The sequence below is a fragment of the Sceloporus occidentalis genome, unplaced genomic scaffold (assembly GCF_023333645.1).
Source record: "Sceloporus occidentalis isolate IW3139 unplaced genomic scaffold, rSceOcc1.0.p SCAF_2, whole genome shotgun sequence".
NCBI lineage: Eukaryota > Metazoa > Chordata > Lepidosauria > Squamata > Phrynosomatidae > Sceloporus > Sceloporus occidentalis.
The window spans coordinates 115901438-115928826 of NW_028316982.1; the positions used below are offsets into that span (position 1 = coordinate 115901438).

The 27389-nt window shown below is 38.3% G+C and overlaps 1 protein-coding gene across 3 annotated transcripts in view; it reads right to left on the bottom strand.

The window, feature by feature from the left end:
• The window catches only part of LOC149318910 (chondroitin sulfate N-acetylgalactosaminyltransferase 2), a 43823-nt gene that overhangs the window by 15461 nt on the left and 973 nt on the right, over positions 1–27389 (bottom strand). Inside the window, exons 1-2 of one of the 3 annotated variants that reach the window (XM_089510670.1) lie at positions 24382–24425; positions 10204–11402 (exon numbers count right to left, since the gene is read on the bottom strand). In XM_089510670.1, coding sequence (XP_089366796.1) covers positions 10204–10861 — 658 coding nt within the window. In that variant the 5' untranslated portion in view covers positions 10862–11402; positions 24382–24425. Of the gene's footprint in view, positions 1–10203; positions 11429–12720; positions 12735–24381; positions 24426–27389 lie in introns of those variants that run through there. The other 2 variants (XM_089510669.1, XM_089510668.1) reach the window with 2 other exon arrangements.

The window sequence follows — 27389 nt, forward strand, 5'->3', positions numbered from 1 at the left end:
AAAGCTGCAAAGGTCAAAGCTATAAATGTGAAGGAATGAGTGTACATTCAGAACAGATGAGGTAAACAAAGCAAATTCATTCAAACAGTACTATTTAAATAGAGCGCGCCCGCATTATACGCGGTGCACTATATGCGGCTTTGAGCTTACGCGCTCAAGCTGCGGGGAGTGCACGGGACGTAAGGGGAAGCGCATGTGCGCCGCTGCACCGCCGCACACATGAGCATCAAGGCAATTCCACCCCGCCATGTAGAAAATGTAGAGTTACATCAGTGCACAGACATCAGAATTTTATAAGCAGGCTCAAGCCTACAGAGTAAAGACTATTAGAACTATGGGTTTCTTCTTTATTTTTCATATTTTAATGTTTATTTTTTAATGTGGAATATACATGCATGGCTTTCTGCACAATAGGTCTGCGCTGATGACATGCAGAAGCCATGATTCCAGAAACAGACCAGGTGGCATAATCGTAAAATCAGCAAAAATATGAAAACAAAAACAAAAACTGATCAACCATTTTTTGAATCTACTGTAAGGTTATAAATTCCAGCTAGTATGCAGATTAATTCTATGTGAAGCAAGAGGCTTATGGTGCAATGATGCTAGGTCATATACTTATGCATATGTCTCAACATGATGAACGCATCATATCAAGTAGGATTAAATACTCTTGCATAGTCTTGCTACTGAGAAAGTTAGATAGGCTGGTGAATAATAACATCACGATGAACGAAATGGCGGAAGTTATAAAGGATCTGAAAAAGGGAAAGGCCCCTGGCCCGGATGGGCTTTCGTCAGGCTATTATAAGATTCTGCAGGACGAATTATGTTTACCTTTGTTGGAACAAATGAATGATATAGCGCAGGGGTAGGCAACCCTTTTGAGCCGGGGGCCGGGTTGCTGTACCTCAGACAACTAGGGGGCCGAAGCCAAAAAATAAATAATTAAATATTTTTTTTAAAATTTAATAAATAAATAAACCGGGACAAATGTAGGACAACATTTTCAAATGGAGGGCACTTTTTAAATAAAAAATGGAGGACACGTGAAAAAATTTGCTGATTTTTTAAAAAATGTTAAGATAAATGCATGTTTCTGAGGCTTCTATAGACAATTGCCCCACCATGCCCCTTGCGCGAGAAGCCAAAGGCCCCGGCGGCAATCGGCGGCAGGGCCAGGCTGGGGCCGGTCCCAAGGCCTTGCCAGGCTGCATCCGGCCCACGGGCCGCAGGTTGCCTACCCCTGATATAGCGGTTAGTGGAATTCTGGAATCATGGACTAAAGCATTTATAACAATAATACCCAAAAGTGGGAAAGAATCTAAATATCCTCAAAACTTCCGTCCAATATCGTTACTTAATCAAGATTATAAAATCTTCTCAGCAATTGTAGCTAACAGACTGAAAAAAATCTTACAACAGAAAATCAAAAAAGAACAGTCAGGTTTCTTACCCAAGAGACAGATGAAACGAAATATAAGATACATAGTTAATATGGTAGAATATTATGATAAGAACCCCTCAAAAATGTGCATGCGTCTTTCTAGACGCAGAAAAGGTGTTCGACATATTAGACTGGGAATACATGAAAGCAATAATGAAAACGACTCAGATGGGAAATAAGTTTTGTAATTGGATTGAGGCGATATATAGTACACCGTCAGCTCAAATCCTCGTGAATGGAGAAAGGACTGAAACCTGTAAAATTAATAGAGGCACGAGACAGGGCTGTCCCCTTTCCCCTCTGATTTTCATTTTATCACTAGAAGTTTTGTTGAATCAGCTTAGAAGAGACAAAATAGTAGCAGAATCCCATAAAAAGAATACTTCATGTAAAATTTTAGCATATGCTGATGATCTGGCTCTGATAGTGGAAAATCCTCGAGAAAATATTGACGAAATATTGAATATAATTAAAGAATTTGGAAAATTTGCTGGTCTCAAAATAAATAAAGATAAAACCCAGATGATGACTTTAAATTTAAATGCTGAAGAAGAAATCCATCTCCAACAACAACTTGGATTAAATATAAGTAATAGAGTTGAATATTTGGGAATAGTATTATCAAAAAAAAAAAAAAAAATCTGAGCTATTTGAAAATAACTATACACACATGTGGAAAAAAGTTACTAAAGATCTGGAAAGGTGGACAGAACTGAATCTGTCTCTCTTCGGCAGGATAGCTTCAGTTAAAATGAATATTCTTCCACAATTTATGTTTCTTTTTCAAAACCTGCCAATTGTTAAAAATGATAAACCTTTTATACAGTGGGAACAAAAGATTTTTGAGTTTATCTGGAAGAAGAAGAAACCTCGGATAAAGAAAATAATTATGAAGGATTTGAAAGAAAATGGTGGTCTGGGCATCCCGGATTTGAAACTATATTACTATGCATGTGTCTTAGAGTGGGTAAGAAACTGGATTAATTTTGAAGACCAAGAGTTGTTACAACTAGAGGGTACTAACATAAGATATGGGTGGCATGGGTATTTATGTTATGATAGAAAAGAAAAACATAAAGATTTTGTCAATCATGTGATTAGGAATGCACTTTATGTAACCTGGGTAAAAATCAAAAAGAAATTTTGTAAGAAATTACCAGTCTGGACTTCACCTCAAGAGGCTTGGGGTTATGGATGAAAACAAGCCCAAAATACAATCAGATATAAAACTCTGTTGGAATGGAAAGGCAATAATCCTCAAATGTTATCAAGAGAACAATTAAGAGATCTCGGGTATAATATGAGTTGGTTTACTTTTTATCAATTAGTTGAGAGATTAAAGTCTGACTTAAAAATTTATGGAATTGAGGAAGGAGAGAACAAATTAGATGAGATATTACTGTATTTGAAAGACGCAACCATAGCTAAAATATACAAATTATTGTTAAAAAGAGAGACAGAAATGGAAATTATAAAGGAAGCCTGTGTGAAGTGGTTGCAAAATTTTGGATATTCTATCCCCATTGACACTTGGCATAAAACATGGGGACAAGATTTAAAATTCACTGATAGCATGGGCGTTAAAGAGAATTTCTATAAAATGCTTTATCGCTGGCATTATTCACCTAACAAAATTGCAAGGATGCAAGGCAGTATAATCAGCAGCTGCTGGAGATGTCAAAGTAAGCAGGCCACATTATATCATGTTTGGTGGACATGTCCATCAGTTATTAAATTCTGGAAAGAAGTTCATGACATAACACAAAAGATTCTACAAATTAAGATTAAATTTAAACCAGAGAGTTATCTTTTGAATATTATTGTAGAAAAACAAGAACGTAGATATTTGAAAATTCTATTATATGCTTATACAGCAGCGAGATTATGTTATGCCCGAAAATGGAAAGATAAGAATATCCCTACAATGCAGGAATGGCTGGGAAAATGGTTAAGTATGGCTCAACTAGATAAACTAACTTTGCTAAGAAGTGATAGATGGTCTCAAGATTGGGAGAATGACTGGAAAAGACTGTATGAGTTCGTGGGTAAATATAAGTAAGCTAGCGGATACGGATTACGGATATGGAGTACAAAATTTTTGGGTAAAGATTATATATGGGACAGTTATCTGGATGGTAATGTAAATAGTTCCAGTATACTGAGTATATATCTCCGGTTGGAAGGGAAACGTTTATGGAGAACAGAGTCATGGATAATAGTCAAATCACACAGATTGATAGAAACAATATCAAAAGAAGGTTACTTTTTCAGCATTGCTTGATAAGAAGTTATTTCTCAAGAAAACAATGTATATAGCAGAGGGGGTGGGGATAGGGTGGTTTTATTTGTGGGGGAGAAAAGGATTATTTTCAAGATGTTCAACACGTTGGAAATCTTTGTATAAATATATATTGAATGTTATGAATTTTTGTTAAGTCTTGAGCAAATAAATAAATAAAGGGGAAAAAAATAGATAGGCTGGCCCTTCTGTCTCGCATACCCAGTCTTGATAAACATTTATATATTTAAAAGCCAGTGTACTGATTCATATGCATTTCCCCAAAATTTTAAAGTGAAGACATTCAATTAGTTCCTCTTTCTCTGGGGGGCAGGGAGAGATGGAAGAAAAAGCATTTAAGAATGCCAGTTATATAAACTACATCTACAGAATGCAGAGCTGTTGGCTGAGTTTATAGAATACTGTAATACACAGCTAAGGGTGAAGGAGTAGTGTGTGAGATCCTCAAGCAAAACATGCTGAATTATTAAAGTTGCATTCTAAATTCCGCACACTGCTGCAGATTCCTCCTTCAAAAAACATTAGTGGGTGTTGACCTCCAAGTCAACTTCCTAGCAGTCCTTAAGGAATGCAAACAGCTATGACTATAGTTTTGGTTTTTAACTTTAACATGCTTGTTGAGTCTTGAAGTTTTACATTACTACAAGAATTATGAAGTCATTTTTTACCTAAAAAGTATAAAATCACAAGTTGCGTCTCCTATATATTTGACAACCAGGCAATTTGCCATCCTTGCATCCTATTCAACCAGTTAACTGCCTTTTACTCCAGGCATTTTGTAATAACAAGTGTCCAACTAGGAGCATGGTAATACAGAATAATGGGTATGCTAAACTTGAATAGTTCTTTTATTGTTGTACCACTGTAGTGTTGGCTCTAGAGATTCCTGTTCTACTCTTTTACTGATCCAGTAAAAAAAAAAGAAAGAGGGGGGATGAGAGGGGAGAAGAATATGATATTGAATTCCATAACTTCCGGGTTTTACTATGTGATGAAAGGAGCATCAACAACTATTTTATAAACTGGCTTAGTCTCAATATATTTTGTGCACTGACCAAGTTAATATCAGATAGTAATACTTGGCTTCAGCAATTTCTTAAAATGAGGGGACAATTCTATTTTATTATTTAATGGCTGAGGGAAATTCACTTTCTCACAAAGTAGTTTCACAAAAGAAACGGCATCCTCTACTTATACATGCAAAAGTAGCACTTAGTTTTGTAAAAAGTCCCACAACAATTTACATTTGAATGGAATCCTGCTGCATCTGACAAACTCTCAGAGATATGTGAGTCCTGTTGGGTTGCCCAAGCCGGCCTAGGACAGATGATATGTACTTCTCACTTGCTAACTGCTCTGCATACTGGCACCAAGCATGATCAGTATGGCTGACATTGATGTAACCAAGTATGGCAGGTGAATCTGCTGCCACTCTTCCTCTATTCCTTCATAGGTCCAGCACTGTCAGAGCTCACGGTAAGAGCTTTCATGAGTGGAGTATTAAAATCTAAAACAGATACGTCAACACACATATACCTTGATACTTGATCCACTAGCTGCCTCTGGCTGTAGCAAAGGAATGGGAATTGTGTGACCCTCCAAGTGCTATTCAAATGCAACTCCCAGCAGTCATAGCTAGCAAAAGCAACATGGAACAAAACGATGGGAGGCTCTGTTCAACAACAACTCGAGGGCTGCAAGATATCTTGTTGTAACACCAGAGCCAAAGTGTACTTTGTCCTCAACTCAGTTTCTGATGACTTAAAAGTTTACTAAGGTGTCACAATTAAATGGTAAGAATTTAAACTATGTGTGAAGTTATTTGTTTAAAGAACTCTAGCCCTCAGCATACTTTACAGCTGAATAAAAACTGCAATCTCAAGAATGCAGTTTCGTTTGAAAAGATCTGGATTTTTGAAGCTCCAATGCATAGTCCTTAACATTTAATTTAATATTTGCTTTAACATTTAAGCACCTATAATATCTTTAACTGGGCTCTTTAACTAGTCTATTAATGATACTCGTGTATCCTAGGCAGGAATATCCAAGAAGGCAGTCAAATGTAAGCCAGCAGTAGCAACCACTTGGCTACGGGTTTTGGGTTTTTTTTAACACAACTAACTTGTACTGATGACACACCAAAGGAACAAAATATTAAGAGGGGATGATTTAGTCACCAGTTTCCTTAGTTGCTTAATTTTGACCAAAAATATTCCGTTGGGTTGAGGCCAAACCGGTTTAGCTAATGTTATTGCCTCAGTATTATAAAACGGCCAAGAAGCTACCTAAAACTACTTTACCTACTCTTGCAAAAAGGAAATAGTGCAAAAGTTGCATTACTGTGGTCAGCTAAACATTTTCTAATGATTTATTGCCCAAAGCTCCTTTCCTGTAAGTGTTGCAGAATGATTCAGCCATATCTGTAATCCAAGTATATGGGGAAGCTTCTTATTTTACTTTGGTAGTATTCTTCTTTGGTGGATTACATTAATAATGAGATTTAGCATTTACAAAGATGTAAATGTATGTATGCAAAGTACTATACAGTATATACATTATGTTCAATACAAAAACAAGGTACCAAGAAGGGGGTTAAATGCAGACAGGAGTGTGAAAATCAACACCCAATTTTAACTGCTGACTGCAAAACTGTTCAGTTACTGCCTTTTATTACTCACATTTAGACAGATGAGGCAGATAAAAAAAAGTGTACTACTTACCACTGTGGCTGTATCCAAACTGCAGAAATGATCCAGGTTTACACCACTAACTGTCATGGCTCAATGCTATTGAATTCTGAGAAGTGTAGTTTGTTGTAAATGACAATTACCAGAGTTCCATGGCAGTTGAAATGGTGTCATGGCAGTTTAAATGGTGTCAAACTGGATTATTCCTGCAGTGCAGATACAGCCTGTGTCGTGACATCTTGAAAATCTCAAGGCAATCTTAGACATGAGCATTAGTCACTACTATAATTTATGGCTTTATTTTAGAAAGTCTGAGATGGCATCAAAAAGTGAAAATACCTCATTTCTGCTACCTGAACAACCAGCAGTAAAGTGAAACTACAATTCTAAGCTTCTTAAAAATCACAAAGAATTGATTACACAATATCCAATACAAGTTGCTTCTTTCACATCTCAGTCATATGAGATTTTCTACTACAGTGGGTCCTCTACATTTGCTGACGTTAGGGGCTCAGGACTCCCATGAAAGTGGGAAAAGGTGAAATTAAAAATCATGATTTATTTTACCTTAGAGAACACCTCTCTAGGTATCTCTGGATCCTCCAGTACAACTCTATTGTCAACATCTGCCAGACACTGACCATAGAATTGCACTGGAGGATGCACAAATGCCTAGAGAAGACCTCCCTAGGAATCTTTGGGTCCTCCAGCTCCACTTCTGGCTGACGTTGACCATAGGGTCAAGCTGGAAGATCTAGAGATTCCTAGAGAGAACATATTCATGAAATCAGTGAATAATCAAATGCATAAATGTGGAGGGCTGACTGTATTTACTTTGGGTCATACTGTAAACTACTTGCCTAAAAAATACCTCTTATTTCATTAATACCCCATACTGAAAGGTGAAAATACTGAATGAGTAAGTAATATAAACTTCATGACCATCAACTTTACTACCATGCCGAATGCAGCTCATCAGCCACACTTACTTTGGCCTGCTAGCTGTTTCATAAGTCCTTTCATTTTGAAAAGTCAGTCATCTAAAAAAACAAACAGGAGCTTTTAAATTTCAAGTGGACCACCATATACGGCAGTGACAAGTCACAAGACGTGCAGGCTTGTTATAAAACTAAATGTTCAGACTCCAAGTCAGATTCTGTATCAGATGTTGAAGTAATTCTGCCATACAGGCAGCAAAGAAGGCTACACAAAACGATTCAATCTATGGTAACATTGTAGAGACTCAACAGCATGTTATATTATTAAATCAAAACTCTATACATATATCAGAAATTATTTTAAAAGTTATGGCAACTCTGAAGATTGGTTTTAGGTTTTGTGCTGAGACAAAATCCCTAGCAGGCAGACATGAAATACACATCATTCTAATAAAAAAATAATAATGGCTTTTGCACAGTGCAGGTACTCTGGTTTAAGTACACAACATATTTCTTTGCGAACATTTATTATTAACTTTCCTCTTTCTGAAAATGTGGGTAGATTGCAAAAATCATACACAAGTCAGTTAACATCAGTTTCTGGATTTTTATTTATTTATTTATTTATTTATTTATTATTTTGCTATGATTAATTTGTATAGTTTTCAGTAATTTCTTGAATTAGTAAGCAAAGGGAATGTTATAAGAGAGGAATGGCAATATAATTATGGTTGCTGGGAAAATAAAATCTCAAGCATTTAGTTGTGGGATATCTATAACTAAGGCTGATTCAGTTTTAGGAATAAATCCAGTTATCGATCCCAAATACAATAGACCTACTGAATCAAAGGAATTTATGTAACTGTCAAATTACCATTAACTCAGCAAGTTTTCCCAATGATGAAAGTGCTAATTGTATTATGATGCAAGTTATTTGTTATGGGTTAAAGCTGGCTGAAGTTAACAGATAAAAAGCTAATACAAATTGAGGGTTGTAACACAATCTTTGTGCCATGCTTATCTATATTATAGTAAAAATAGGATAGATAGAAAATTTAATAACCACTTAATAAGGAAGTCCTTGTTAAGAGTGTGGAAGAAATATAGAAAAAAACTGGGAGAGAAAATGTCAACAGACTTGTCACCTCACAAAGCTTTTTATCAAAACAAAATATGAAACGTGAAAGGCAGGACTAGGTATAAAGATATATTGGAAGTTCAAGGGAGGAGTTTTAAAACAGGTATTGATATACACTGATATCTACTAAGAATTTTTTTTTTAAAAAAAAGATTTATATTTGACTCCAAAGTAGATAACATTAGCTTGGAGAGACCAGAACTGGAAACTCTATTAGATTCAGACTATTATCCAATAGTATATCAATTTTTATTGAAGATAGAACTTGAGAAGGAAGTACAATAGCTAAAAATAACTTTATCAACTGGGCCCAAAATATTGGCTATACAATTGAACTGGGACAATGGGAGGCTACATGGGTTAAGAGATTGAAATATACTAAAAGTCAAGCGATTAGGGAAAATTACTATAAGATGTTCTATCGCAGGCATTTAACACCAGATAAACTGTCTAAAATGTATAAGGTTTTAAATAACAACTTTTGGAAATGTGCAAAGGAGAGAGGGACCTTTTACCACACCTGGTGGAGTTGTGTAAAAGCAAGAAAATATTGGGTTCAAATCTGTAACCAAGGCCTGTTACAGACTGCCAAAATAAAGCTGCTTGGGGTCTCTTTGGAGGTATGCTATTTAAATGATGCATGGGTCCTAAGAGTCCGGAGGTCGCGCCAAAGCCACACTCCATTCCTAAGCACCGGAGTGCAGCTTTAGTGCAGCTTCCGGATTCTTAGGATGCATGCATCATTTAAACAGCATACCTCCAAAGAGACCCGAAGCAGCTTTATTTTGGGAGTCTGTAACAGACCCTTATAAAGAAAATACTGCAGATTAAAACTAAGATAGGGCGGAAACCTGAGATATGTTTGATGATTTAAGCTTTTGTATTGTCAATTTGTTAATTTTAACAAGAGAGGATTACTGATAGCATTACTAAAAGATAAGAGATGGAAGTGATGGAAGGAGGGCTGGTTAGAGGTGAAGTATGTAGGTAGAGGTAAAACAAATGTGGATTGAGGATAAGAGGTATGTAGAAGTGAAAGGAAGTGGAGAAGAGGAGAGAAAGTAAGGACAAGAGGAGGAAGAGGATAGAATCAAAGAAGGATTAGAGAAGGACAACATTCAAAAGAAAGAGGAATACAGTGGGGTGATCTAGAAGATGTAACCTAGAAGGAACAGCAGGTAATGCTATCAATAATAAGGATATAAGGGTAGGGGTTGTTGCGTGTTAGATGGTTGCAGTGAATGTGATATGGTCATTGGAAATTTGTGTATCTTCAATGTTTGTGTAGTTTTTAAGATTACTATCGGGGATAAGAAGACGCAAGTTTTCCCAATGATGTTACTGTTACATGGATTGAAATGAAACTAGTCCTGCTCAAAAACTCACTGGGAGGACCAGGATGGCACATACCCAGGACAAAAAATAAAAATTCATAAACATAAAGAAAGTGGTTCTTGTGATTCCATGGTCCCATCTCTAAAATTTTGTTTCACCACTCAGTCAGACCGCTACCCAAGGCTAATTAATTTCAAACACTTTCATTTGACAAACTAATTTTTAAAAATGTTTTAGTCTTTGATAAAATTCACTTTTTAAATAAAAGCAAAACAAATCAGCTCATCATCCATAATTCTGCAACTTTGTTTTGTTTAGAATAACTTAACACAAACAAGAATGTCAGATTGATGAAGTACCTTCTATGAAATCATTTTCCGTGTAAAGCTGTCGTTCCCCGATCGCATCATCTTCATCTTGACCATCTTCTTCATCTGGATTATTGATTACCTCCAGGCCAGCCTCAATTACTTCTACCAACTCATCGCGTTTATCTTTCCTAACAGGCTTCTCCTCTGGGTGGCGTGTAAGCCCCATCTCCAGCTGGAACACCTTCATGGAGGTAAAGCTTTCAAAAGGTATGACTCCATATTCACTAGGCAATTTGACCCCCATGCTTACTTCAGCTTTGTCTATTTGAGAATGCAGATATTCTAGGAGATCATTGGGTGCTTGTTCTTTGGTGCCTTGGTAGCCCATGCTGTTGACCCTTGGGCTTTTCTTTTCCTGTAACAATTTCAACTTATCACTCATTTCCTGAAGCTCCTGCTTTAACTGGGCAATTTGGCGTTTGAGGCTCATAGCCCTGGTTTGGTAGTGCTCTTCTTGTTCCTGCAAAAGAGCTTGATAATGTTCCTTTCCAAAATTCTCCCCTACAACGCCAGGAAGTGATCCATTACTATCTGTTTGTGGTGCACATTCAAGAAGGTACATGATCAGCAACAAACTCAACAGTAAAGCAAGTCCAACCAACAGCCATCGAGTCCTGGCTTGAAACATTAAGCCTCTTCTGGGCATTCTTAGAGTGCTTTAATTGTATTCCATCTAAAACTCCTGGTCATTAGCATTATCTGAAAGGAGCCATAGTTTTAATCAAAGCAATTTTCTTCATTACATCCAGTTGTGTAATGGGGAGCGGTTTCTTTCAGCAGTTGTCATATTCCAACAAATACTGTCTTGCTCAATGCCAACCCCTAGCATTATTGCCACTTCCATTATTGCAACCAATTACAGACTAATAGCCTGTCAGGAATGGGACTCATTATATTCATGATGATCTGTCTAATCATAGAAGTTGCAAATGATTCATTATGCCTTTGTTCTTCAGAGTCAACCACCTGAAATTTCATCAAATTCTGAGAAGTATAAAATGAAAATTAAGTTCTCAATTTTGAGGTGCTCTTATAGACACAGAAACATTTTTTTAAAACTCACATCCATCTATACAGCCCACAAAAGCCATCTATAAATCAACAACAGTTGTTTTCATTGGGCAGTCTCCATGATATTCTCCTCTGACATTTGTGTTTCTTTCTCACGCTTCCTGGAAATCTGTGATCTGAGTCAGCAAAATTAAGGAAGACCCTAAAATTAAATGAAAAGTATACTTGGGTTAGTACTACAAAGCAACTAGACATCTGGAAAGCACATACTGCAAGCTTTAATATCCTAAAAATGTAGACATGATGAATGACTAATTTTATTTTTTGTCCTGATCCAGGACTGGGGAGGGTTGTAAAGCTACAGTTCTCTCTACTGAGTTACACATCAGTGATCTCCTTTTTTATAGAAATATCTGAAACAGACACATCCAAAAGACTAATAGAAACCAGCTTCTTCATCCTTATAACTAGACCGTCAGACTTTTTCCCTGTACAGTTTTGTCATTTCTGGAAATCAATAAGCAGTTTTCTTAAAAAGAGTAAATGTATTAGGAAGTTAGAGCCTATACCGACTGGCACTTTGTGCCGGCCTGTGGGCAAAGCCAGGGTGCAGCGTCAGCATGCTGGATGCTCTAGTCCCAGGCACCATTTTGGTGTGCGCTGGTCTACATGGAGCGTGCCATAATGTCTGACTCCAACACTGTATCTACACAATGCAGTGCCGAAGGAGCATCATAAAGCCGAACCGCTGTAGCTACAGCATCCCTTGGAGAGTGCAAAAAGGAGCTGCGTTTTGTGGCTCCTTTTTGCGCTCTTTGGAGGCCAGATCGGGCTGCCAGCATGCAGCTGCCGGAGCCCCAATCCGGCTACATGCCAACCATCTGTACAGCCCCTGGTGACTTCAGCTTCTACTTCCAATTATATTTTTTATCATTCTGAGGATTATCTATCATTTGTTGAATAAGGTACTAAAATAATCTGTAACTCTGGTAGAACGGTAACAACGAATCAAATTTAAGAAGGATTTAAAATTTAGCCAGGCTGTGTGTTTGTTAGGCATATATGAAGTGAGTGTTCCAGTTGTAGAAGAAAAGAGGAAAGGAAATGTGACTAGCATTATTAATTTTGGGGGTGCCTATCAACTTGTAGGAGGATTGAAGAGAATGCCCCCCCCCCAATTGTTGTTGTTAATCCATTCATTCATATCTCCCTTTTATCCCATTCTGGGACTTGAGATGTCTTACAAAAATAAATCTAATATAGATTAAAATACATACAAAAACATCAGTAAAAATATTTAAAAATTATTTTAAAAATACAACTAAACAATCTACAAAATTAAAACATTTTACAACACACTAAAAGGCAAAAGATACAAATTAACAGTGCTGTAACCAAGAAGGCACTCTCGTTTGTTAATACCAAACAGCCTGAGGAAGTGAAGGTACTGAAGTAAGGGCCTCTCCTGAACATCTTATACAGGAAGAAACTGACCTGGTAGCCTCGATTCAAGCCATACATGGGTCATAACCAGTACTTTGAATTGTGCCCAGAAATAGACCATCAGACGTGGAGTTGTTGCTACAAGGGAACTCTGTGTACTCTGTAGCCAGACCAGGCTAACAATTTGACTGCAGATCCTTGGACTGAATGAAGTTTTTGATCACTTTTCAAAGACTGTCCCATATAAACCTACAAATAATTGGAAAGTATCATTCAACAACCCATGCGCTCAGAAGACCGCTGACAGCCAAGGCAGGAGCATGGAAGGAAATGAAATGTTGGTCACCAGAAATGAGAAGAAATATACAGGACTGCAAAACAGGCAAAGGGCCTAGAAGCTGCATTAGTGGCCTTTCATTATGGACTCAAAAGGACTGTCAGCGCCTTAGCAAGCTTTCCATTCTTCAACACAACTTCAAAACCAAAAGAGCTGACAATTCTGTATAGCTCTACAATGGACTGCCCTTGCAACACAACCGTTAACTCCTGATTTGGGTAGGACAGTGAGCCTGAAATCATACAACACCCAATACTCTGGTATTTTTACAGACTTTCAGGTAAATCATGCTGTTTAAAAGAACTACAAACTAGTTCTTCTTGAAGGTCTCATCATGGCTTTTGAGAAACTATCAGCATGCAAATTATAAGTAGAGCTGTATTAGCAGTACTGTACTGACTTTGAAACTGTGGGATCCTATCTGCAAAGGCCCATCAAAGATAAAGTGCTAACTTTTTATTTGACCTGCCTTTGCTAGGCAGAGAGCGTATTTATGGGGATGAGATTCCATCTACTTTATAAATCTACAAAAACAACAAAATGTTCATGCAAAATTTCGGGAGGGATTACCAGGCTGACAATCTAGCCAAACTAAGAATATTTAATTAACCAAAGTCTCATGCATGTAGACGTGATTTATAAACAGACAAGTCTGTCTGGCTTTTGGGAAATGATTCAATCACTAACAATGCAAGAAAGAAAGGACAACTACAAATGCCACACTAGGACAAAGGGACGAGACAAACTCCCAGTTCTCAAATCTCTATGATAATTTAGTATCTTTCCCACAATTGTTGAGGAAGAACAGGCAAAATTGCTCGGTTTTAATCTGCCGTTTAGCAAAATCAGGTTTTCATGTACAATGTTTTCAAGAGTCCATTCCAAATTCTGCAGAGGAAGTTGATTCAAAGTTCTGCAACAAATACATTAAAAAAGACATTCATGTAGGCATTAAACTTTGCTTCCTTGTTACTAGCTGCAATTAGCTATACTTGAGTAAGGCAAACCGGAACAACAAAGCTCAGTCTGTTTATAGCTTCAAGAAGAGATTAGACCAACAATGGCAACAGTCATAGAACCATCCATTTATCCTGGAGGCAAGTGGGGGGCAGAATCCTCACAGCATTAATTCCCTTTCTTGACCATGACAGAACATCCTTTTGAGGACAGCGCTCATCTTCTTAACTTTTAGTAAGAAGAGCTATAAGGAATCACAGTACTGTTTAACAAATCACTACAATGCCCAAACACATTTAGAAGCCAGTCCAGTCTTTTTCCAAACAATAAAGCAGGCAGCCATGGTCTAACAAGCTGAATGTTTGGGGAAAAGACAAGACTGCATCTCTATTTTTAATGAAGATGGCCAACTGGCAGCTCAAAGGCCAGACTGAATACAAAAACAACATTATTTAGCTTCCAGTAATTGAAGCAAGTTTTAATATATATATATATATATATATATATATGTACAGTACATGTGTTTAAGTCATTTCCAACTTATAGCAACCCTAAGGCATTTCATGTCATTTTGTTGACAAGATTTGTTCAGAGGTGGTTTGCCATTGCCTTGCCCTGAGAGCATGTGGCTTGCTCAAAGTCACCCTGTGAGTTTCATGGCTGAGCAGGGAATCAAACCCTAGTCTCCAAAGTCATAGTGCAACACTGAAACTACTGTGCCATGCTGGCTCAAGAAACATTCAAAATGGTTTTGCCAGTTTCTTCCTTTGAGAACCTAGAGCTCAGTCTAGAACACCTGCTAAATGAATTTAAATTTTACCTTCCTTTGTTTCCCATGGTCAAGAGGTGACTGATCTCTGTGTGCATTTGAGATCTCTCCAAACCAAATGAACAACAGAAATAACATCCAATACAAAAGGTAGGCCTGTGACTCAAAGACCATCACTTTTTTTTCTTGTCATACGTATAGATGTGTGTGTGTGTGTGTGTGTGTGTGTGTGTGTGTGTGTGTGTGTGTGTAGGCCTAATGAAGAAGCCAGTAGAGCTTCAAAAGTGTCATTGATGTGTTTTGTGCATTTTGGTTGGCCAGTAAAGCTATTACTCCTCTGTTGATTTTGTTTCATTTTGCTGTACAGGCAACATGGCTACACCAAGTGTTTCTTGCAGCACCTAATCTTCATAGGCAGTCTCCCATCGAAGTACTAACCACAGTTGACCCTGCTTAGCTTCCAAGATCAGAAAGGATTTGGTGCCTTAAGGGTATTTAGTTACAGTATGGTAAAACATTTACTCAGTCTTACTTGAAAGGAACATAAGCAAATAATCCCTCATACATATTTCATATCACTTCTCTCTCACATGCATTCTGGGAAGACTAAAAAAACCTGTCACTTTATGCTACTGAAGCTTCTGGAGAAATGAGTGGTCTCAAATACACACACTCATACATATACATACTAACTGTCTGTCACTAAAGTGTTTAAATGACACATGTCTGTCAACGCTAACTATTTATTGGAACAGAAGCCTTCACTGAAGAAGACTCTTCCAAAATACAAAAGAGGTTTTAAAAACTGGAAAGACAAAGTGCAGAGAAAAGGCTGAGAAGATTCTAGTTATTACCCCAAACCCAGACACTATTGTACTATGATTACTGAGGTTACCATATTCAATTATAATGAAGCTAGCAAACCTCAGACTACACCTAATGAATACTGTAATTCCCTTCTAAAAGCATTTTTTCCAAATCTATTCTAAATGTGAAACTCAAATGAAATCAGCATCTGTGGCCTCCAGAAAAGTTCACTCTTGCATGCTGATGCTGTTGAAAGAAATACCCTGTAAGTGCAAAAGCAGCTGTGTGGAAAGCCTATGTTTAAAATAACCTTGAGTATTTATCCTACTATACTACTGTATTAACATGTCTCTGCACAGTGTACAGAGTGCTGAACAACTGAATGCTTTGGCTGCAACCAGTTTCTCATTTAAATCTAGTCCTATTCCGTAACTGTGAGAAATATTTAAAAATTTACTTCTTTAAAATGAACACACTCATTCTTCGAAAAATCATTAAAGGAATATGCTTCTTCTTCAAAAATGCCATTGATAGCCTGAAAGCTTGATGAAGTTCACTCCTGCGGGTAAAATGATTCTGGCCTAAATCCAACTTAGTCCCAACTACAGTAGAGCCACTCAATCAATGGGGAAATTGTCAAGTCTTACAGATGCTCCATGGATCCAAGAGGTCTACTCTAGCAGGGACTAACACTTGGATGTAGGCTTCTGGGTTTGAGAAGTAGTTCAGCAAAAGATTTAATGAAAGTTCTAAAAAGTTATCTGAAGCTTTCAAAGGCAAACAAGAGCTCATACATGGCTGACAATATGTAGGATCATAATTACTAGTCTTCACAATGTGTAGGATCATAATTACTATACAAATCAGGAGCACAGCACACTCACAGAGGAACAATATACAATTATGTTCAGGTCTCTATTTCCAAGGCAACTGGGATTTTCCCCAAAGAATATGTTGCAATTACTTTAATATGAGATTGTCAGTACAAAGATCGCCCACTTGATTTCTGAGACCCAGTTTAGTTTATCAGTAGTCTTCCTACAGATGTCAATGTAGCATCACTTAAATTTAGACTGACCAACAACTTTTGTTTTAAATAAAATAATCAGCATTGTCAACAGTTTAAGAAAACTTGTATGTACACTTCACAATTTATAGATTACGATGTAGATTCCATGTTCTGTGGTTTCTGTGGTTTGGACCAGAGTCATTCCTATACATATCCAATTTGATGAAAGTATGTTTTTTGTTCTAACAGAAATAATGCTTTACCATTATTATTTGATAACAGTTGACTGGCTAGCCCTTAATAGCGCAATTCATCTTTTGCATCAAGTTTTAACTAGTCTTCATTTCAGTGACAGGAAGAAATGAGTCAAGTATTCTTCTTTGTAACAGAAAGGGAAAGCATAAGGACAAAAATAAGCAGAACTTGGAAAACATGGTCAGGAATTTTGAGAAGTCCATAAGAATTTTTTTTAAAGCTCTGGAAATAAGTAGAATAATTTACCTGAGTTAGTTCCCAAAAGTCCCATTCTGCTACACAGCATGTACTGACAGATTGTTGTAAATTGTGTTAAGTGCCACTTCTGTAAAATGCAAGATTCCCCCCCAGTTATATAGGACTAAGCCAGTTAAGCCAGTTATATAGGACTAAGACTACCCCTGAACCTCTTCTCTCCTGCACAGACACACAACTCCACCCTCTTTAAATGAATACTTTAAGGCAAGAAGGGAGGACATGCCACCCTTCAGAGGCTGCTTACCTGCAGCTCCCACCATCTCTCACCATTGCCTATGCTAACCATGAGTTAGGGAAGATGCAGTCTAACAACATCTGGAGGGCTGTGCTCCTGAGCGAGAGAAGCCAACCAAAATTTATGACAGCTGACCAACATTTCTATCACAATAAACCTAACTACACCCATTCCTTAGAGAAAGATGTGGATTTTATTTCCCCAAATTGTCCCAGGGCTCTTGAGGAGTAGTAGCAGCTGTAGGCTACAAAATGAGCTTTTGGCTGAAAGGTTCTGTGGTTATCTAACTCAGTTGTAAAAAATGTCAGTAATTTTACTTTGATGTGAGAAATTTTATTTCCACAGTTTTCTTTGATTTTTCCATCTAAGACAAGCATGGGAAACTTATTGCCCTCCAAATGCTGTTGGCATAAAAAACACCCATCAGCTGCCCTAGGCAACACAGTCCAGTGGTGAGCCCTGATGTGATTTGCAATGTAACAGCTTCTGCTAAGCCACGCTCTGGATATGAACGGACTAAGTAAAATGCTTTGTTGTAAGCAAATACTGATAATCAATTTACAAAAATATTTGCCTTCACGATGCTTTCTGGGCCAACTAGAAAAGCTTTTTAATTATATTATTTTTCTAAAGGAAGCTACAGGCTTGAAACCATACTTATCCACCAGATGTTTTGCAATGTCACATGGCAAAAGGCCAAGCTGTTGCTTTATCTGTAAATACTGCTGGTCTCACACAATAAGCTACCAGACATTTAGCATCTCTTTGTTTTAAGAGGACCTTTGATGGATAGCTATTGTGTGTCACAGTCTAACATCTCAATTCGGCCAAACCTAAGAGGACAAACCTAAAATCTTTTGCAGCCAATACAAAGTGCCCTTCTGAATTCTGTGGCCTTTTATTTATTTTTTTCATCAGAATTCTGCTGCACCAGCAGCAATGGTAGTTTATACGGAGATTATATTAAACAATGGAAAAGAAAACCCAAACAAAACTTTTCCATATCTGCACTATAATGAGATGGCATAGCATCAAAGGCACTTATCTCCTTTGGGCTGTCAAGGCTCTTTAACACTTCCTGTTTCTTTTTTTAAACTGATTTTTAAAAAATTACCTTGACTAGCTGGAAACCAATGTACCAACCCTGACCTACTCCACCTTCCCTCTTTCCTTTCTAAACCATGTCTCGGGACTCCAAAGAAAAAAGACAGGGCACCTAGAGGGTAATGCTTTACTTTTCAACATTTGCAGAAATACTTTTTTAAACAAGGAAAGAAGGGACCCTTTCCCGTGCCTGTAAGTGATCTGATATCCCCATGATCCAACTATACTTGGATATCACATTGCTGGAGAGGCTGCGATATTTACAAAACATCAGAAAAGGTAGTTACAGCCTTACATCTTTGTGGGTAACATGCTCAGTAGGGTGGTAAATAAGGGTAAGAGAGGGTAGTGGAAAGCAACTCTACTGTTTCTCTCTCGCACTACTGCAGTCCATTTACTCTGTGTGTGTATTCAGAAAAGGGTGAGTCTGGAGAGGTTCAGCAAGAACAGATTCCGTATATTAAAAGCCAGAATATACATACATGCTACCTTTGCATAGTACATGGAAAGCAAAACAAATCTTCAATGGCAATTGCAGTAAGTTAGTTTTGTCAATGTTGAAAATAAATTTCACATGTACCCATCATCTTTTTTCCAGTTTAGGTACACCTCTTCAGCCCTATGCTGTGCTTGATAGAAAAACATGGATTTCTCTCGCTGAATTCCTACTGCATCAATCCATTTACCTTCCACAACACTGTCAGCTCTTTACAATATATTCTGTCAAATGGAGACCTGTTAGCAAAATTGTTTTCCCCCTATTCAAACAGTTCTTATATGGTTAACATGACATGACTCACCGAGAGGCAAGACATCCAGTCAATTCTTCCACTGTACTTACTAACTTTGAGAACAGAGACAACATTGCAACTCCTCCTATCAAATGTCACAAACAAAACCACGCCAAAGATTTCATTTTTAGGTAGATAACAAGGCAATTCAGCTGCAGACAGTGCTTGTAAGTGAGAGGGAAGACTTCCTTGTCATCTACACAGGGCAGGATTAGATAGGTACTGCAAACAGTTATTGTAACTGAGGTCCAAAAGACACTGCAGAAATCATCCAATTTGAGACTGCTTTAGCTGCCCTGGCTCAATGCTAAGGAATTCTGGGAACTGTAATTTTGTGAGAGATTGAGTCTTCTCTGTCAGAAAACTCTGGTGCCACAAGAAACTACAATTCCCAGGATTCCCTAGCACTGAGTAAGGACAGTTAAAGCCGTCTCACCCTGGATTATTTCTGCAGTGTGTTTTGGAACTGAGTTACATGACCCAGCGAATTCACAACGAGTCCTTAAAGCACTCATAAACAAAATCCGATCTTGATGTTCCTCATTCCTTCACTACATGCTGTAAGCAAGTAAATCATGTGAGTCATGGCAGTCCTGCCCTGGCTGTAATCATACAAGAAACTTTTTGAGACATCCCTTCATGGTTTTGATTTCATAAATAGTAACTGTTCTTTTCATGGTTGTGGCTGATAACAGGGTATAATTTCAAATTGAGAATTTAATAGTTGAAGCTTATTAGCAAATAGTTTATGTGCTTGTAATGCAGATGTAGTAAACAGACCATAGGCTACACTAATTTGAAATTATATGATCTTGTGTCCATCTTCTCCCCCACTGTTTTTCGGTTCACATTCCCTAACACTTTGTTCTGATTTTATCCAACTCTCCCTATACACACTCTAGCTATGTACTGTATCTGCTTGTTTCTTCAACAGTTAACATTATCAATCTACTTGCACTCACATAAATCAAACACCACTGGGATTGAACAGAATCACAGAATCGGAAGAGACCACAAGGATCATCCAGTCCAATCCCCTGCCATGCAGGAACTCATGCCCAACAGACGTCCTTCTCAAAGAAGGAGACTCCACCACTCTCCGAGAGTGTTGCATCTCTGCACCTAATGCAATTGAACAAGTCATGCTCAAAGTAGAGATGTAGTCAAATTACTTGCTTTTAGGAGGTGGTGTCCCAAAAGAAAAGACTCAGAGAAGCGCAAGAAGGTAGGCTCCCCCTAAGAAAGTGGAGTTCCCATTCTTACAACAATCTAAAATGGCACAGTTTGGCAACAGAACAATGTTGTGCCAGATCTAAAGAAAAACTATTGGAGAAGCAAAACTTGTCCTCCCTTTCCTTCCAAAACTGAGAAGGTGGCTTACAAAAGTTCACATACATACAATCACCTAATTTTTAAAAACAAAGTTAAAACACTTGTAAACATAACAAAATATTCTTGTTAAAACGTGACTGTACTACCTACAGAATTAAAACCATTTAAAACAAAAATACTAAAAGGCAAAAGATAAAAATCCATAGGACAGCACACCAGGAAAAGCTGTTGCAGTCAAAAAAAGCTTCTTTGAACAGAAAGGTTTTTTCACCTGCTGGCAGCAGGAGAGAGCTATCTTAGCCTCCCCAGGGAGATCGTTCCAAAGTTTGGAAGTAACCAAGAAGCTCTAGGATTTGGAAAACACCACTTTGCCTGTTCCAAAACAGCCATTTGCACAACCAGTAGAATCAAGTAGGAAAGGTTGCATGTCTGAATTCGTCCCAGAAAAATACAAGACTCATTTTCTGCTCCTAGAAAAAAAAATGCCTGTTTGGAAAACATCACCCTGTCACAATTTTTAAAAAGAGTTTTCACTCCCTATGCAATTGGGGAAAAAATACATATTTCTCGGCAAAATGAATTAAGTCTAGGAAGATGTCTCTATTTTATTCCCCTGTCGATGTCAACTAGCTTACAGGTTTATTTAACATCCAGAACAATGACAGAAATCTTTGATGCCCAAACAGTGGAACAGTGCCCAAATAGTGCCCAAACAAAGTTATTCTACTAGTACCCTATTAATACCATAACAAGACAGAACACATGCCCTTCAGCATTTTATAAGCAGTCAGGATGCATTTATAGTACCTTAATAATAACTATACAACCCACAACTTTGCTCAGGAACAGTTTGGGCCATGGCAGTATGAACAAATGCTTCAAGAGCCTGCTTGTTCTGTCTACTTCCCCCTCTCTGGGTTTCATTGCCAGTGGATGTCAACAGGAAGACAAATGGAGCAAGGGCATTCCCACTGTTATCCAACACCAGTCAAAAACTTTATTATTTGGCCAGAAAAATGCTGAGACAATCATCCATTCTTCAGTATGAATGTACAGCATGCTGTTTTCCAAATGGGCACATAGAGGCCCATATGTGTTCATTAGCTGATTTTATGTGTATATGTTTTCAGGTAGATTCTATCCTCTGCCCTCAATCTATCATTTTTCTATTTATCTTCAGATTGCATTTTATTGTTTCAGTGCATATCAATCTGGAGCTTAGTGCAGTAGGGCAGCTTGCATGTATGCCAAATAAATAGCTGTTGGGTAAATGATGTTTTCAGCATCCCTCATCCCTTAACACATCTCCCTCAGCTGAGGGCTACCCACTGTTAGCTGAGATGTGGGAGAAAAGCATCAGTGCCTAGTGTTGAGGACATTTTATTGCCATCTACTGAAGCGACTACCCAACTACTCAGTTAAGAGAGGCACCTATACTGGAGTGAAAGAGGAAATCAAATTGCAGATGAATTGAACTTTTAATTTTCTTGTGTCAATAAGGACCATTTTCCAATATGCATGTTGTTTCTGAAACAAGCAAAGAATATACTGTATATCTGATTTGTGTCGATATACAACAGCAGATGTCTCATTAAACCCAGGCACTAATGGTTACTCCTAAAACCAAGCAGTCAAGCTGAATTTAACAAAAAATGACACCAGATACCAAGAAGAGTTTAACTTAACCATTATCTGTGCCCAAAGCCATGACTCAACATACTGTGAAAGTGAAGACAGCACAATATACAACATCTGCAGTGCCACTTTATCCTGGAGTGATCATATCTAAAACAGCAGCTCCTTCAGATATTATGACATGAATACTGTAAAAAGGGCACCTAGAAAATCAGCAAATCTTAGAGACAGGCCTGGAATACCATTAAGTGGCAAAGAAACAGATAGCGCTTCTGAACTACTTTAAAGCAATGCCATTAACTGCAATGGTGAATGTATGACAAATCAATCCAAAAATAATTTCCCATAGGGTTTATGTTAAGAACTATTAAGTTACGCTAGAGTTAGGCAGTCGACATTGTAAAGTTACTCTAGATTTACCTAGCCGACATTGTAATTTCCTTATTATATTTAACTAATCCATCTGGCATGTGTATCTTTAAATAATCCATCTAGCATGTGTCTACTAGTGCAGATACAGCATAAAAGTGAAGCTTCCAACAGAGACATTTGTGGATGTTGTGGGAAATATAGGTGTGTTTTATTTTTGCCTGGTTAGATCCTCTGCCAAAACGCTGCCTGCACTACTTCAGCGGTAAAGGTTTTTTGTTTGTTTGCTTGGGGGAAGTAGATACATTCTGCTTTGAATCTTGATAATGAGCACATTATGGAAACTAGAAATGCTTCCATAATTAATACTTCTCGGTTGCAAAGATATAAAGCTAATAATGCTTTACATTAAATGTATTAAACGTTTTCAGTATTTACATGCACAGAGTTATTGAAATACCCACTGCTTCTCTTAAGCACAATGTAAAATACTCTGCGTGTATCAATCCAGAAAAGTGTGTACAGCATTTTACTTACTATACTGTGCTTACTGTGTCTGTAATGAAGTTTTCCAACTTTTACATCTAAAACACAAAACTACTGACATTAACCTACTCGCCACTGAAGACAGGTGTGATGTAAGCAGCTACCATGCCTGTGTTACTAATCAAATCAAATATAAAAATATCATATTTAAAATATTGATTCTTATAGTATTTCTAAGGGTCTAAAAAATGGAGGGTCTTCTTTTAATGGACCAACAACCCTGTCTTTAAATTTGCTTATACAGCCCACCCTCCCCAACTGTAGGCTTTAAGCATCTGGGGACGGCAAGCCCCATTGCCCCTAATGGCTTGCACATGCATGTAGCAGTAGCAGAGCAGCTGCATGCACACATGCTGCCATTGAAAACTGTGGGACTTGAGGTTCTGTGGTCTTTTTCATCCTCTGGGGGGTCTAGAATAGAAACCCTGCAGATACTAAGGGTCTATTGTAATTTATAGTCAAGAAAAGAATACACAAATCATAATCATGGACAAGCATAATTAAGGACATGTGCAACCAGCACTTGGTACCTTCATTCCAACTTCTACCAGTGCAACAGTGTCACTGTATGAAAGCAAGATTACCAAGATTTTGGCTCTCATTAAATGGCCAAATACTTGAGTTGAACATGATTTAGATGTTACCGGCATTCATTTCTTTTCTATGCAATTTTTTTAAATTGTGGTTTTTAACTATGAATTTTAAATTATGGACTGGTTGTTTAACTATACATTGTTCTTATACATTCTTTTAAACTTATACTATAAGGCGTTACAAACCGCCGCTTTGCGGCGGTCTCCCGGTGCTGCTGTTTGCTCCGCGAGGGAGCCGCCGCAGCCAAACCGCGCTGCTCCCTTACGGAGCAAAAAAGAAGCTCCAAAATGGAGCTTCTTCTGGCGGTGCGCTAATGACGCCGCAAGGCGCCAATGGCGCACTCGCGACGTCATTAGCGCCGCGCAACATGCGGATGCACAGCGTCCGTTACGTCAAGATGGCGGAGGCCGTGTGGAACGGCCGCCGCCATTTGTTACGGACAGAGTCCGTAACAGGAATAGGGGCGTCTGGAAGAGTCACCCCTTTTTTAAATTGGGACGTCCTGAGGACGTCCCAAGTGGCGGTTTGTAACCCGCCTATGTGTTTTAAATGGTTCATGTGTTTTTAACTGATGTTATGTGTTGTACAGTCAGCCCTCCTTATCCACGGACTTTTTTAATCCACAGATTCAAGCATTCATGGCTTGAAAATACTTTTAAAATACAAAAATCCCAAAAAGCAAACCTTGATTTTGCCATTTTATATACAGGATACCATTTTACAGTGCCATTGTATTTAACAGGACTTAAGCATCCACAGTTTTTGGTATCCACGGGGGGTCCTGGAAATAAACCTCAGCGGATGCCAAGAGCCCACTGTATATTAAACTGTAGATGTTCCCTGTTTCAATCCATAGGGAGATGCAAGCAAGAAATAATAGTAGTAGTAGTAAAAATTATATGTTTTTCTTCAAAAAATTAAGTCTAGGTCAGAACAGAGATTCATCCTGAGAGCAGACAACTCTGCTGTAGTAACTATTTAGGTACATGTTTTCTTTAATTGACGAAATCAGACTATACATTCTTTTTCCCCAAAAAGCTAAGGTATCGTGCTTCAAATGCTGCAAAGCAGAGCTTTTATACACTAAAGCTGCAATGTATTTGCTGTATGTGATCTATATACTTTTATAACGTTTTTTTGGGAAAATACAAAATACTTTAATCCATGTTGCAGGTTTAAGCCAAATGCCACAACTTACATTCGGTGCCCACTTTTACCTCACTTTTGTCGGACAAGAATGGCAGGATTCATATTAGGCTAATTTTAATGTGATAATAAGAATTGCAGGCAACCTGGAGACTTGGCAAAGCAGGAATCAGCATGCTACAAGTGTCCCTCCAAAGGTTGCTGGAGGCCACATACTGATACAAACAACCCACTTTGACATTAGAGATTCACTACTAATAGTATTGCAGCCATTTGTATCTCGCAACAGGAGCAAAGGCTTCTGGTTATACACAATTGTGTATTTCCAGAAGCTCTTTATTTTTGCTGATTTTGCTTCTCGTACTCAGTCCTTTAAATCTCACATCTTTTCCAGAGATCTAAGGAGGTAACTCTTAGTTGGTGCAAGAGGCTGAAGATCACTTTTTCCCTCGTTCCATTCATAGAAACTGCCATGGGATTCAACAGCCTTAGCAGAGGGTAATAACTGCATACCACCCTAACTTTTAAATCAATATTATTGTTTATTATGGACAACAACAATTATATAGTGCTTTGGGTGTGCTCAAACACTTCACAGCAACCTTGCATGGAAGAACAACAGTGTACCATATCGCCCTGAACATAGCTTTGGAAGCTGGACCTGGTTAGTAATTAGAGGTTAAACAATCAGGCAATACCAAGATCTCCAAGAAAGTCTAGGAAAGAATCCTGCTCCCAAACCCAGAAGAAGTGCCGTCAAAGCTAATGGTCTGACCCTGTCTGTATCCGCTTCCAATATCCCAGGTATTATTGTCTCCAAATTCAAGAGATTGGGGGCTGGCCCATGGCCATTTCACACTACAGAGTTATAGTGCTATGGTTACACTTTAAATGGGATCCGATGAAATCATGGAATTTGTGGTTTAGGGAGGAATGCTTAAAATCCTCAGCAAGAGAGCACTAGTGCCTCACCAAACTAGAAACCTCAAGACTCCATAGGAAGCAGCCATGACGGTTAAAGTAGATTCATCATGCTATAACTGTGTAGTGTGAAAAGGCTTCTGATCTTTCCCAGGGATTAAAAAGTTAATGGCAAAGGTGAAATATCAGCATTTCAGGCACCACATTTGATTCATCTGTCACACTTGAAAACCGGCATCCAAATGAGAACTGGGTTTCCTATTTGTCCTTTTTTAAAAAGGCACCCTATAAAATGAGTGATTAGGTCTTATGCCAGGAAAGAAAATGGACATGCATTGCTTTCTTCTTTGCTTGCAAAGAGCTGTGTTCCTAAAGAAGCATCTCAGGGCTAAATACTGTCCAACGTACCAGTGTCAGATTTCAAGGCTGCATCTATCTAAAGCAGCTTGCTCTAGGAAGAAGCCCAGGCCTGAAGGAAAGCTCACAAAAGTAGAACATTTCTTCCAAAAAGAAAGATGCGGATATGGGAGATAAATAGACAAGAAAGGTAAAATAGGCAGGGAGACAACACACACACACACACACCATTAAGTAGAGAGCTCTTGTAGCACCTTTGAGACTAACTGAAAGAAAGAAGTTGGCAGCAAAAGTTTTTGTAGACTAGTGTCTACTTCCTCAGATCCACTCCACCAAATGCATCTGAGGAAAAGACTTAAGTCAACGAAAGCACATGCCGCCAACTTCTTTCTTTAGTTAGTCTCAAAGGTGCTACAAGATCTCTCTATATACTGGTTCTACAGACTACCATAGCTATAATACCATCGAACATACCATTGAGTTATATACAGAAACTATTAGAGATGATTCTGAGCTAGGTTAGCAATTGCAGAATACAGAGGAAGAGAACAGTGTAGCTTCATGCACATTTTCCTGTGGGAAGAAAGGCTGGCAACAACCCAGAGCAGAGATGGGAGGCACAACAATGATTTAAGAGTACTGAATAATAAGACATGGGGAGTAAAAAAAGATGACTGCAGAAGTGTGCATGTTTGTAGTAATTTCCTCCCTGCGTACTCCAAATCAATTTATCCGGACTAAGTGCCAGCCTTGGCTCCTGGCTCTGTACTGACAGCCAGCCACTGCCTACTCCACAAGCTTCAAGGACCTGAAAGGATGGAGGGAGGAAAAGGCTGGCAGCCTGGATGTACATAAGCTGATAGTGGCTGGTTTGCACTCAAGAGACCCATAGCGTGGCAGCCTCACACTGACATTTCCCCTTCCACCTTCAGTGGCAGAAAGACACAAGTCTTCCTGCATGTGGGTCCCTGAAGGAGGAAGGCTTGAAAAGATGCAACAAGATACAAATGGAGGGAGGAAGAGGAAGAAGAGAAAGAAGAGGAAAAGAAGAGGAGGAAAAAACAGGAAGAGGAGGAAGAGAAAGAAGTAGAGGAGGAAGAAGAAGAAGAGGAGGAAGAGGAGGAAAAATTGGAAGAGGAAGAAGAAGAGGAGGAAGATAAAAAGAAGAAGAGGAGAAAGAGGAAGTAGAGCAAGAAGAGGAAAAATAAGAGGAAGTGGAAGAAGAGGAGGGAGAAGAGGAAGAGGAAGAGGAGGAGGAAAATTGGAAGAGAAAGAAAAGAGAAAAAAGAGGAGGAGGA